The sequence below is a fragment of the Salmo salar genome, chromosome 02, assembly GCF_965601325.2.
Source record: "Salmo salar chromosome 02, fSalSal1, whole genome shotgun sequence".
In the NCBI taxonomy this organism is placed as follows: domain Eukaryota; kingdom Metazoa; phylum Chordata; class Actinopteri; order Salmoniformes; family Salmonidae; genus Salmo; species Salmo salar.
The window spans coordinates 74,443,782-74,458,187 of NC_138292.1; the positions used below are offsets into that span (position 1 = coordinate 74,443,782).

A 14,406-nucleotide genomic window follows, 5' to 3' on the forward strand; every position below is an offset into this window, starting at 1 on the left:
CTCAGTGCAGGTCAGTGACTAGGTGGGACGCAAATGTCCCACCTTGCCCAGGGAGGTTAAGAACATTGTTAACTTAATTCACGTAACACATTGTCAGGTCATGAGCGTCACAGCACACTCTTAATCCCAGTATGTTTGCATACATTTTATTCAAATAATTTAGTGAGTCGTGTTGTCAGTAGGGCTCTATAGTAGCTGTTGGGTCATCAGTTCTGTTAATCTCATTGATTTGGGAGGTGTTTACCACCACATCTTGCCATGCCTTGGCCACACCATTCATCAGGAGATCATAGCCAGGACTCAATCCCTTGGAAGATGTTAATATCATTTAGTGGTAATGTGTCCTGAGCCCATTCCCTGATGAGAACTACAGGGGTCCATGACAGACTGAGGAACAAAAACCCAAAGCTGTGTAAAACAGTTACACTGATTAACAGCACAGATGGAAACTAGACCTCCAGAGAGCTGCTCTGTTAACTGTACCCCCAATTACATTGCTTAATGTACCCCAGGCTCATCAGTGTGACAAAATGCTCCAGAAAAGGGTTCTAATGAAAAACTTTATTTCCAGTTCAGCACTTGAAAGACGTCTCAAGGGTTGCAGGTGTGACATCAATGTCATCTTCTTCCATCTGTCGAGGAGCAAATCCATTACCAACATTTCGATTAAAGGAAGACTGGCTCCCTAAATCATTTATACTACATGTATAGTATGAGTCAATAATAATTCCAGATTTAAAATAGCTCACCAGCTTGGAACCCCTACTTGCAAGGGAAGACGTATTCTGTCTCAGCCTGGTCACCTGTAACCGTAAGACAGGTTAGTCTGAGTAAATGAAAACAAGTTGCCCAAATGTTCCTCAGAAGAGGGAGAAAAAAAATGACATTTTGGGAGGGTTAGTAGAGCAACTTACTTGGCTGGTAGTAGTCATAGATTTTGACCACCGCTGGCTTTAGATTCTGTACTGGGAGCTCCTGTATGATGTCCAGGGTGATGTGGAAAGGCAATAGCGATGTCAGCTGTTGGGAGAAAAACAAACATATTGCTCATTATACAGCAAAATCTATTCTTTTTAAATGAAGCCCATTATATGGAGTGCCATGTGAATGGTTTCCACCTCACCTCCGTCAGGTACATTAACACATGGTCATCTTTGATATCAACACGATCCACTTGACTTGAACCCCTCAGCTGTGAAGACAAGTCATTGATATTGCATGGACAACAAAAAAAGACCACCATAGATAAAGGTCACACCACAACAACTCACCCTCCCCAAAGAGTCTGGATCTGGGGAAAACCCAGAGAGCATTTTCAAATCCACTAGAATCATATTGGTGGTGAGCTCCTTTCCATGATATCTGAGAAAGACATGATTGACAACCGCTTTTAATAATCAAATGCTTGGATTATTTTAGCCATAAAGACCAGGCTGCCAAATAAGCATTCTGACTGAAGGTCAATAACCTATACACAGGTATAATGACACTGATTCATTTGGGTCAAACCCATTCTGCAAGTCATGCTCCAAGATTACACATTTTAAAGAATTAATACAAATGGGTCCTTCATTCTTACCGAGACTGGAGCTTCAGCGTGACTCTGGGTCTCAAAGACTTGATGTTGCAGTCCACCTCTGGAGTCACCTGGATACTGAGCGTTGTGCTTCTGGTAGGAGTAGGGACGTTGTAGTGGAGCACCACCTGGGATAGAGAAGAGGAAGTCAGGGAAACCATCTTCCCTGTAATGTATATTAAAGCGCATCTTGCGCCACAGGACTGGGAGCAGAGATGTGTATTCACTGACCTGCACTGAGGCACAAGCACTGCCCTTCACTTCAACGCTGTACTTCCCTTCTGTGTCCTGCAGCGCCCTCTCCTGGTACAGAAGCTTGTTGTTTTGGTTCACATGGAAGAGGCACCGTTCCCCACTGGGAGACCGTAGCGTCACTGTGCTGGCTCCTCCTCTACTGAACACCCTGGTGGAGTAGAGAGCCAGGGCCTGGAGGGCCACCACGGTGTCCTAGACATACAGACCACAGGACAATACCTTCAATGACAAACACTGTTTTTAAAGGGTTGATTTTTCCAAATTGAACAGTTGCTAAAGTGACTATATCCCAATTCCCTGTACCAGTGGAAGTGAGCCTCACCAGGTTAGACATGAAGAACACAGAGTTCTGCCTGTACTAGTGCACAGGGTGCCATTTCAGACCACTGGTGTTTGGGAAGTATACCTGTGTGGAGGAGAAGCCTCCGTAGGCGTTCTGCTGCCTCACCAGCCACCTGACGATGCGGGAGGCGTAGCCCAGGTCAGAGGTAGACCGAGAAGAGGCACTGAGGGACGCCAGCAGAACGTAGGAGCTGATCTCCACCTCCAGGGAGGGTGAGGTCTCCGAGGAGGACTGGGACCAGTGCAGGAGACCCCCTGAGGAGCACACACACGTCAGGATAAGGACTAGCTTAGTCATCCTAATACAGACTAGACCAAACAAAGTTCTGACCTCCCCAAATCAACTTTGGCTGTTTGATTGGACAAAGGTTTGCACTTTTAGGAAGACAGCACTAACAGATATAGCTCACCCTCTTGAAATGAGATCGTGTCGAGGTGCTGCAGAAGCCGGGCCCGTGTCTCCATGTCACCTGCCAGGGTGAAGGTGTAGGCCAGCAGAGCAGTAGCGTAGGTGTTGGACATATCACTGGTGGAGTTCTTCAGGCAAGACAAGCTGTGGTCCACAACAGGATCCTGGAGCACAGAATAACAGCAGCACATTAAGACACAAGCCAGCCTGGACTGGGTTCCGTTCAAATTGTTGATTAGTGACAGCTTTTTGCTGAGGAAAGGGATCATTTTTTCCTTGTAAATATTATAAATTGTGTATATGCAGGGTGCCTTGGTCTCAATGGGATTCTTAAAATAAAGGTGAAAGCAGACAATACAAACAGATCTGGGACCAGGCTAGAGAGAGTCAAGCTGGAGCACATGTCAGTAGTAACAGATTCAGATCTGCTTATGTAACGCCCATTCTTTGTTATTTCATAGGCTACGTCATTGTAGAATCTTTACATGACAGTTGATTTCATACAGGAGGCTAAATTACTTGCGAGAAACGGTTACGTGGAGTGAAGCTACTTACCGACACGGACATGTTGAGCTCCAGCATTGAAGCAGTGATGTAAGCCGTCAGTGTGACTTCATCCGTCACTCCACCCTAGAAAACAATGTTAAAATACTAACTGCATCTAGCCACATTTAACATCCTTCAGTTTGTTAGCAATATAAATACCTTCATTCTGTTGTTCAAGAGCTTCCCTAAAGTTCTGAAACAGCCATGTTTGCCTTGTTGACGTTCCAACCAAGTCTTGGACTGCTCCATTGTCGCCGGGTCAACATAGATGAAAGACTGGGCTTTGCCAAAGGATCTCAAGACAAAAGCAGTCAGCCTGAAGAAAGAAGCGGATTCATTTAAAAGCCCTGACATAATATCGTCAAGCTCCAAGTCATGACATCACATGTCAACTGTCCTATCCGTCATTGAAACTACCAGTAGGTGAAAAACAAGCCAAGTACTCACCAGGTGTTCCCCAAGCCTTGTCCAAACGTGCTGTACGCACCATCAGCATTCTTGTAGTTCAGCTGCCTTTGGTAACCTGCCGGTGGGTTTTTAGCATGAACAGTGACCAAGTGGTTGTTCTGCTCCCTAACCCTGTTCATGGAGAGCTACCCTCCAACCAAGCTGTAATTAACCCCATTCAGCCAGCTAATTATTAGAAGGGGAGCTAGACCAGGGTTGGAGAGTCCTGCACTATGAGACAGTGTCAATATTCTACCATCAAATGACTTCAGTAGGAATCCATCTGTTATGTAGCTCCATCGTTACCATGACAGCAGGGTACACTTTAAAATAGAAACCTAAATCCTCTAGTTGGACAAATCCAGCCCGGTTTGTGGATTTGGTGTCTAATCAAGACAGATTTTAAGGGACTCTCCTACCACTAGTGAGGAACTTGGTGGCCTTGTCTAGGATGGCTGGCGTGAGCTGATTTGTATTCCGCAGGTACTCCAGGATGTAGATATTGGGGGAGAGCAGGGCCATATTCTGCTCCCCACACCCATACGGCATCTGCAACAGTCCATCCAGGTTGTTGAGGGCCCGACCCAGGATGTCCCCTACAGAGAAACAAGGGACTTCTGTTACACTGTCCTCTTTAGCAAACAGCAGCACTGGAGAAGGGTTGTCTTCCCACCACTACACAATGGTTTATTTTACCCAGAACAGAGAGGGAAATCCTAGCAGAGCCATCCACCACATTCTGGGGGAGTTGTACTTCCACCTCCTCTGTCAGAGCTTCTCCTGTGGACACAAAGATGCACTGAATGAAGATGATCACATCAACCACCGTGAACACTGATTCATTACTGACCAGTAGGACACAGCAACCAGTTGTAGGTGTGGCTCTTCTCTGTTCCCTCAGCCTGGAGGACAGGAGAGGAGCGGAGAGGGATTCTTTTCAGAGGCAGTTACACCAGACACTATCTGTGCAACCTAACAGCAGTAGACTACATACCTTCACCAGCAGGCCCCGTGTGACTGTGTCAACGCGTCCTCTCTCCGGTACGTTCACAACCCCGTTGCCACACGCAGCGTGGGACTGGACAGCCGCTGCACTAACGGACACGTTCAAAACCCCTACACACAGGTTACACAACTCAGGTTGACATCCATTCTGCCGTTTCAACAGTTGAATGAAGACTAACCCAGGACAGAGGGGGCCATTGTCCAACTGAAGGTCTTTCGTCCATTGGCACACAAGCACGAGGAGTCCTGGACATCACGCACAGGTGTGAGAGTGTAGTCGGAGGAAAGAGCTGGAGTCACAGAAACCTGCCAAAGAGGAACACGTCGTAAGATAACATGGTACGACAAAAACAATACAACTCAAGAAACCATCCTGGTGCACTGTCGTACCATGATGCACTTGGAGAGGTAATTAAACACGGTGGCCTTCAGCTCAAAGCGCTCTCCCCGGATGACTGAGTAGGGCAGGGTGAGCTCCAGGAAGAAGGGCTGGAAGACCGTGAGCTCCACCAGAGGAGCCAGACCGAAGCCACTGGGGGCCAGGCAGAAGACCTCAGTCTCCCAGGTGGTGATGGTGTCTGGGACTGTCAGGGGGACATCTGCTGATCCAGACTCCCTGGAATACAGAGGTCAGAGTTCAAACAGAAAGCCACCAAGTGTACAATGGAGTAGGACTAATTTCAACACCATTTGTTGTTACAAATGCATTTAAGCTTTATCTAACCAGGGACACCCATTGAGGTCAAAGGGTCTTTCCTAAGAGAAAGCTGGCCTACAGTTGTTCCTAATCTACACCACTGTTTTGATATGAGGCAAGAGCTAAGAGGGCTTTCACCAGAGGTCAGCCTCACTGCGCAGAGCACTTACCCAACTTCCACAAGATCCCAAATCCACGTCTCAGGGAAGAATGTACGGACCGTCTGTATGGGTGGCGGAGGTGGAGCGGCAAGTGCCACAGCCATTTCACGTCTAGGACCCGCTGATCCAGGCCTAGCCATTTGGCTGTAAGCTACTACTAACACAAAACATGCCCATTATTGTCAAGTTAAAAATGGACTGAATGCTGTGCTCAGACCAGTTTAACCAGGCTTTGTTATTCTAGCAAAAGGTAATCCATTTCCCAAGGTTCATTAAAGACTTGTGGCAATGATGAGAATAAGGACATCTCACCATAGGAGCGACGGTACTGGTTCCCCTGGTAACTGAGGCAGGAAGGTACTCTTATATCCAGGTTAGTCGCTAGCTTCAGTCCCAGTGTCTAGAAATGTCAGAAACAACTAATTATTAATAAATGTCCGTTTGTCATTCTATTAAGTTTAACAGTGGAAGATGAACACATTGTAACAGTTGAGAAAACAGGGCAGAAATATTTACCTGAAAAACTGCATAAGGATCATTTGTCTCCTCAGACGGTCCATATGGGTATGGCATTATGAATCTCCTTGGTCTAACACGTAAACATGCTACTGGATCTTCAAGCTCGTAGGGAATATAGGTCGTCTCCTTGACTGGTAACAAATCAAATATCTGGAATGGGACAAGAGGGAGGCTTGAAATTCTCTTGTTCATTGGGGACTGAAAGTGGGAGGACTACTTGCCCTTGAATAAAAGGACACTCAATTTTGGTTTTCCATTGCTAAACGTCAATAAGGAGGTGCTTTCCAGTTACCCAGAGTCAATAGAAAGTGGGCGTCAAGCCAGAGAACGAGTCTCATTACATTTGATAAAAGCTCCCCAAATAACCAGTGAACAGATCCACTCCATGTCTGCTGTAGTCACTGGTTGTATTCCCAGCACCACCAAAACTGTAGGTATGGTGGTACCACTGTTGTTCACTTCAGGAGCTCCGTTACCTTGTCAGCATCCAGCCTCTTCCCTGGCTCCATGATGCCAACACTCTGGTCCACAGCACTGAGGCCACAGAGGGAACCGGGCTGGGCCGAGAGACGCAGGGTGTTCTCCTCCCCTGGGACAGCGTTGGAGGGCGAGAACGCCACCAACACCTGGCATACACATCAGATACCATTACTCCAGGTATGATACAGTCTGCATGGAAATACTGGACACCTTTCATAAAGTGGCAACAATGACAGACTCCTGCACACACCTGGTTCCTGAAGCATTTCTCAGTGGGGAAGTTCATGCTGTGGGCAATGACAGTCTCACTGGGTAGCATACTGTACACCAGGAGCTGAACCACCGGTGCCATCTCTGGAACCACTGCCAACTTCAAGGTGACGTCACCCTCAGCTACTGCAACGCAAGAGCAGGTCACTGTCATCAAGCACCTTCCAGAACGGTCAGAATCACTTAATGAAACCCACTCACCAGGACTGTCCTGCTGCACAGTAACATTGATGTGTCCATGCTGAACTATGACCCCTCTGGATAAGGCCTGGAGGGAAAGGGAACAGTTCTCAGCAACTCAGAGGAGCCACTGCAACCTGGTAAACAAATCCAGGACTCCAATTAGTATGATACGTTATGTTGTGGATGTCCATCATCCATTTCATATAGGCTACGAATTCCAATTTGTAACATGAGCTAGCTTGGGTTACCGTGGTTGATTAGGAGTATTGGTGCAGTATAGGAACATCCTTCCTTTGAAAGTGTGGCTGGGGCAACGTCTGAAATGATCCTGGTCAAAAGGAGTGCAACTAGGAAATATGGTGCCATTTCAGAGGCACCATGGGTTTGCAGGTTGTTCCTGGTTCTACTCACCAGGTAGAGGACATCCACAGAGCCCTTTGGGACAGTCTCCCCTACGATGGCATAGCGGATGGTGATTGACACTGCCTGCCCACATGCCAGTGGTTTCTCCATCTTCTGAATAGCCAGGGAGCTGGACGGTTTACTGTCTGGGGCAGCGGGCTGGATCAGTGAGAGGACGTGTTGCCCTCTGTTGAAATAGGGGACCCTGTATCCTGGGTACTCCACTTGTGGGGTGTCACTCACCTGGAAAGGAACAAAAGGAAGAGTCTAACTAAAGGCCCAATCCTAAATCAACCCCTAGACCCCGTCCTATATACAGTGGGGATCTGAGAGGATGACGGGAAACAATACAATAACAGATCCACCTTACTTCCACCTAGCCCATCTTGGTCACAGCACGTTAGGGTCATGGCCTTAGGGCAGCGTTTAACCCCCCCCCACAACACTGCACAGCTGATTCAAATCTGGATGAAGAGTTCATTATTTGAAGTCAGCTGCGTAGGGCAACAAACTAAACACGCACCCCTTACGGTCTCCAGGCATGGAGTATAAAGTCTCTCAAACCGACAAGGAATCATACTTACTACGAGGTTAATATTCTCTTTGGGCATACTGGTTGTGTTGACCGAGAACCTGGCAATACCACGACTGTCCGTGGTTAGGTTCTGTAGTCGTAGATATGAGGACCAGCCTTTCTCCTCAAACAGGTAGACTAACATGTCAGAGATGGGTGTGTTGTTAAAGCGAACAGCATTTATCTGAGGAAAAGGTATGAATGAAGTGACACCACATACTGGTACTTCAGGAAGCAGGACAAACAAAAAGCATCCACAAGAACACCATTTGGACTTACCTTGCCTTCGATAATTGATCCATGCTCATAGATTTGGGGTGTGTCAACAAATGTGAATTCTCCAATCACATAGGAGAGCTCTACATTTTTTTCCTCTGACAGTGTAATACCTGTCAAATGAAGACAAATAATAGGATGCTATATTTCACAGCCTTGAGCCAACGCAGAGTAACCCAAACTCAGTCCTGGACCCCCCCCCTCCCCCGGGTGCACCTTGTAGTTTCTTGCCCTAGCACAACAGCTGATTCAAAGCATCAAAACTACATTACCAGATGGTTATTTGAGTCAGCCGTGTAGCGCTCGGGCAAAAACCAAAACGTGAACCCAGGGGGGGCCCCAGGACAGTTAGGGAAACCCTGATCTAATGAAACAGGCAATAGTTACATTGCCATCAGCTGAAGTGAAATGAAGGGTTTGTATTGAGTAAATTACATGATGCATCTCATAATGATTGTGATAGAGGACTTGCCTGTCCCCTCCTCCTGAACTTCTGCACGGAAACTAAACACGTCTCCCAGCAATTTCTCTCCTGCATTCTTTGTGAAAATTGCCAAGTTGAAGGCATAAGAAGCACAGCCAGTATGGTCCATCTAGGAAAAGCAAGCAGAACCACACAAAAACAGATTTAAATGTAATCCGTTGGTAAATACAGCACTACTAGTTATAGGAAAGCATACAAACCTCTATTGACTCTTTGTGGCATGGAGGTGTGTAATCAGGAACTCCTTGTGGATTTCTCTCATCAATTGTTATTGGTATCACTGCATTGTCCACCAAGGGTCGGCACAACTTCACCCCTGCTTTACCAGGTACAGGCTGCCCATACGTGTATCTGATTTCAATTCACAACAAGACAAGTGTCAATTTCCTACATCCAGTTACCATATTAAAAACAGAACACCTAAAGGCTTTAAGTCACGTATTTAACATGGTCAATGAATCTGGACCTGTCTTCATAGAGCCTCAGAATGGGATCAGTTTTAACTATAGATCATAATGAACAAGGTCACATGTCAGGGTGGGACCTGATCCTAATCCCAGACGCTTTATGACCTAAGAACCCGCTGTTCATGTAAATGCCACTAACAAATCTCAGCAGCACTATAGGTCTTCAATTAGCATATTTCGATTTTAAACAATTTCCACATGAAGCTACAGTACTAGCAGAGGCTGCTGCCTACAGACTTGAAATCATTGGAATACTAGTCACACCATCTCATATGTATATACTGTATTCTATACCTCTGACATTGATCATTCCTTAGATATTTGTGAAATTGTTACATATTGCTGCACCCGCGTTGTGACCAATAAAATGTGATTTACTTGTATTTTCAAAGATCCAAATCCTTACTTTCAAATGTGAAAGTAAATTAAATACTTCTAATAGTATTTCAACCCAGGTCTGCATTAGCGTAATGAGACTAGAATGACATTTAGTGGACTAACTACAATACATTGCAAATCACCAATAGTGTTTACTCACTCTGCACACACTTTCACTTCATACTCTTCTTGAACAACGCTGATCTTGTCAGTGAGGTTCATCTGGATCTCAAACTTGGGCAAAACTACAGAGAAAAAGAACAGCAGTCAACTCTAGAACGTTCCAGGATTGTGATGCATCCATTCAACATTACCTAGCATGAAAGAGAAACTCAACCTACCATACTTTTCTACTTTGAAGTTGTGGTAGATTTTCTCTTCACCAATCCACACTACAATGGTATAGGATCCTACAGGTGCTTCAGAGTTCAGGGGGTGAGAAAGCTGCAGAATGTTGCCACTGGATGTAGTGTTGACCCACTGTCCAATCCGGTTGCGATTAACATCCTGTTGGTTCATAGGAAGGGGAACCTTCAGCAGGACAAGGAGTCAGCTCTATTCATGACATTTCTATCTGCAACATGCATTTACTGAAGGGGGCCCAGATCACACAAAGCTGACTGGAAGTCTTTGGCTACGTTCTACAGTAGGTGGAAATGAGGACCTAGCTAGCTAGCTGGGGGAGTCATAATGTTGCAGTATTTACACTGACAGTCAACATAAAGTTAGACTAACAAGGATCTTACCTCAAGTTCCACAATGTTGTACTGTGAAGGGCAAAGACAAGAGATGGGTTCATGTTTCATTAATAACACCAATTCCAAAACAGCAGGGGAGCATAACTGTCTACAACCACAGGAACTATTGGCTTGGTCGCTTAACGTAAACATCACATGTAGCATTTGCACTGGGAATGGCAATTCAATCTCAGGAAGAGATGATTCTATTCTGACCAACATGAATGGAAACCCCATGTCCTGGCTGGCTGCTTGCTGTACATAGTGTCACATAATACCAGATTGCTATGGCCATCACAGTATTGCCACACTTCTGTATTTGGCTTTGAAATAGTAGAGACTGACCTAAAAGACTATTTTCAATATTATATTTCCAACTCACCAACTGATTGACAGGGCTAAAATTGGTATCCAAGGTGACGACTCTAAAATGCACTGTAGACAAACACAATAAGAATATTAGAAAATTCCAAGGATTCCCAGAAATACTGGTTGAGGATTTCCATCCTGAGTGAACCCAGTGGGTTTACTGCATCTGCACCACATTCCTGAACAACGAGGCTCTTCAGATGTCTACCGTTTCCCTCTACAATCCTCATAAGCCACGCAGAGTGGACAGGACCAGACCAGTGGCTCTAACATTACCCGTTTGTCCTGGGTTGTAGATTGGTTTGTCCGTTTGGATGAACGTCATGGGGCCGTAGGGTTTGATCATGACCCTTCTCTCCTCTGTTGATAGAAATGTTACCCCTCGAACCTCCACCTTAAAGTTGTGCACTTCGTCGCTCTTCACATGAGGGGCCTGTCAGAGACCGAGACAGAGCAACACCGGTGAACTAACGGACCGATAACATAGGACATTAAAATGTGGTGCCGTGTGGCCCAGCTGGTAAGAGCGTGCCACTAGCAACTTCAAGGTAGAGCGTGTAACTCCTGCAGGGATCACATTATGCACTCAGCGTACTTTAAGTTACATATATAAATTGTTTCCATAGTATATACACTAGCATGCAATCAAAACCTGAATCGGAAGAAAAGTTCTGGTAGGCCACAAGCTGGCATTGCACAAACAACCTAAGCGATGCATCAAAGCTGAGAAGTACAGTACACTCTTATTGGAATGGCTCTAGATGTCCACCAGTGCTGGGCTGACCTGAAACTGGAAGCAGCGGTGAAACTCTTGGTCAGAAGTCTCGTGGAGAAGTGTTTTGTTCTGCCCGTCGGCCATCAGAGATATGGTCATGACCAGGGTCTCGTTGGGCTGCAGAAGGCTGGCACAAAGCTTGGCCTCTGAGCCTGCCTGGATCACTGCAGGAATGGCTACCATGTAAACCCTACAGAGAACACACCCGGCAACGGGAAAATCAGTACACCTCTAAACACAAAGCCAGGTGAAATATACAGGGGGGATAAAGATCTGCAGAAAGGGTAGATGAAAAATGGCTCTAAATCTGCTGACAGAACATTAAACCGAGACAAGCAAGTCTAACTTGTGACTGCAGATTTACTTACGGTCTTGGAGTCTCTTGACAGACACAAAGCCAGTGAATGCAGGCAAAGAGTATCCATCTCCAAACCTCAAGCCCAGGAAGAACCATGACTAAAGGAGAAAAATAAACCAAACCAGTTACAACTTAGTATTCCTACTGGGAAGACCTGCCTACTGAAAATTAATTTCCTGTCATTCTACCATTGGGCAAGGTATTTAACAGTTGTATGATCAATTTCATGCAATTATACTAATTTTGCCAATGAGCAGAAAGTTGTCAAATGCACTCTTATTTCCTGCAATTCTACACATTCCCCCATGACTATGCCATTTTAATGATATCTGAGTGAGAGTGGCTAACATCAATGTTAGTCTAGTGTGCATAGTCTACTATGTTACTAAACCCTTTTACAGTGCATTTGGTATAGCCTGTAAAAGATCAGATGAATGAAAAAAATGTTAAGCGTTAAGTTCTTAGAAGTTAACCGCCGACCTGTTGTTATGGGAATGATTGCACCACAAGTTGCCGTAACACCTGTGGTCTAGGTACACTCACCACCGCGATTTATTTATCGATTTAGAAATGAGTCGACTCGGTCACGTCCTTTTAAATATCCTGCAGGTGCGCGGCTTGTTCCGGATTTGTTTTATAATTACTAAGCGCGCACACCTGCTGGATATTAAAGGCGTTCGATTAGGCTGAACCGGGGTGCACGTCACAGGGCAAACCCGGTAGGGAGGAGCGCCTGCTCAAATGGAACAGTAATCTGCGTTGCCCGGTCATAATAGTCAACAAGGCAGCATGGTGCATCGTTCAGGATCATACATGTCTTTTCGATAAAATGCTCTTATTTTCCAATATTGGAAAGGTAGCTAAAGCACATAATGGGGATTTTATCAAGACAGAACGCTTAGGCCTATGACATGCATATTAAACTCATTATCCTAAATCATTACTCCACGTGCTTAACCTACATCACGTTGTTTTGAACCGATTTCGTCTTTGGCAGCACCTGGCTCATGCCGGAAGGCAGCCCGGTTACAAAACGAATGTAATCCCGTATCACCGTGTGCAAACTCCTCCCGGTCCAGATCAGATGTAGGCCTATATAAACCCTGAATTGCTTACACTATTGATGCGTTCGTATCCAAGTGGGAAATGGGAAATTACCACATAGGACTGGGAAAAATCCACTTGATCGGCCCTCCAACTGGTTATTACTAGTGGGAAACTCCTCTATCATCCTGAGCTCCCATTTCTCCACGCGCTGACCTCTGTCATCTACTACTGAAATTACCTCGAGAACTTTCAGGAGTTAAACGCAACAACAAACCATTGTTTATAAAAAGCTATCTATACTAAACAAAAATATAAACACAACATGCAACAATTTCAAAGATTTTGCAGAGTAACAGATCATATAAGGAAATCAGTCATCTGAAATAAATTCATTGGGCCCTGATCTATGGATTTCACATAACTGGGCAGGGGCGCAGCTATGGGTGGGCCTGAGAGGCTCCCCTCCTCGATAGCCACCTTTCATTGAGGATAGTGTATCCTACTGCAGAAGAGTTTTGAAATCTGCCAAACCCAGTTTGAATCAGCTTTTGTTTTGTCAGAGGAGAAAAAATGTTACATGTTTAAAAGCAGTACACTATTTATCCTTTTATCTATAACATGGCAGGTTAGGAGAACTAACGTAGCAGGTTAGGATAATTAATATGGCAGGTTAGGAGAATTAACGCGGCAGAATAGGATAATTAATATGGCAGGTTAGGAGAATTAACGTGGCAGGATAGGAGAATTAACTTGGTAGGTTAGGAGAATAGCTAATATGCTACACTGGTTTATCAAGTTGTGTAGCCCAATCAGCCACTCAAAATTTGAGTGGCAACAAATCTACCCAATTAGCTGATTCGCTTTCCATACACCCACTTCTGTTGATCCACCCACATCTTTCATAACGCCTACTTTCAGACACACTACACATTGGAAGATCTCAATTGCATATTCCTTACGTCCTCTCTCCTCCTCAAAACCCATTGGATGAGAAAGTCAAAGGTCCCGCCCCTCTGACCTTTTCCTTCAATGGGTTTTGAGAAGGAGACGAGGAAAGAGGGTGCGAGGAGTATGCAATTGAGCTCTTCCCTATGACGCCATTGAGATCATAGAGAATAATAGAGAAATCCCCATTTCATTCCCATTATAGCGTCTGTGAGCGCACGGGCAGCGCCATTGAGGCAATCTCCAATTTGCTGTAGTCAATTTTTTTTTTCTCAATCAAAATCAAATGTTTTTACATCAGCAGAAATACTTCAAATAAGGGCTGTGTTTCATTTAGGCTTACCCTGGCGTGATGTTTTGATAACCATGTAAATTTCTCTCAGACAAGGTGACTTTTATCAATATATTCTGCTCCATTTACACTCAGATTTGAAAATGCTAATTAGCATCAAAGTAGACATCATGCAAAACTACAAATCCCTGCAAGCTCCTGCACATCATCTCTAGTTGACACCTTTGCTAACAGGTATTGTGTCAATTTAAAACTTGTGCAAAACAGGGGGTGGCAGTGTAGCCTAGTGGTTAGAGCGTTGGACTAGTAACCGAAAGATTGCAAGTTCAAATCCCTTGAGTTGACAAGGTATAAATCTGTCGTTCTGCCCCTGAACAGGCAGTTAACCCACTTTTCCTAGGCTGTCATTAAA

The 14,406-nt window shown here is 45.2% G+C and overlaps 1 protein-coding gene across 3 annotated transcripts; it reads right to left on the reverse strand.

Moving 5' to 3' along the window:
• Positions 1–541: 541 nt before the first annotated feature.
• On the reverse strand, positions 542–12,268 carry LOC106592096 (alpha-2-macroglobulin). Of its 3 annotated transcripts, none has more exons than XM_045709520.2 (37): positions 12,191–12,268; positions 11,721–11,808; positions 11,362–11,542; positions 10,854–11,010; positions 10,591–10,643; positions 10,218–10,238; positions 9,813–9,978; positions 9,632–9,716; positions 8,827–8,977; positions 8,615–8,735; positions 8,146–8,255; positions 7,877–8,050; positions 7,302–7,535; positions 6,909–6,975; positions 6,688–6,830; positions 6,434–6,583; positions 5,955–6,107; positions 5,751–5,838; positions 5,448–5,595; positions 4,971–5,196; positions 4,760–4,886; positions 4,570–4,691; positions 4,426–4,477; positions 4,272–4,355; positions 3,995–4,171; positions 3,576–3,651; positions 3,288–3,444; positions 3,138–3,212; positions 2,584–2,746; positions 2,238–2,428; positions 1,808–2,023; positions 1,580–1,704; positions 1,272–1,362; positions 1,124–1,192; positions 915–1,020; positions 750–803; positions 542–632 (listed from the first exon to the last, which is right to left on the reverse strand). In XM_045709520.2, exons 2-36 carry the CDS (start codon positions 11,804–11,806, stop codon positions 763–765), a joined length of 4,386 nt encoding a protein of 1,461 aa, XP_045565476.2. In that variant the 5' UTR covers positions 11,807–11,808; positions 12,191–12,268; the 3' UTR covers positions 542–632; positions 750–762. The 3 variants fall into 3 exon arrangements, with proteins under 3 accessions (XP_045565476.2, XP_045565472.2, XP_045565474.2); XM_045709516.2 differs by having other exon boundaries at positions 6,688–6,833; XM_045709518.2 differs by having other exon boundaries at positions 5,448–5,592; positions 6,688–6,833; positions 12,191–12,260.
• Between the last annotated feature and the right edge of the window lie 2,138 nt (positions 12,269–14,406).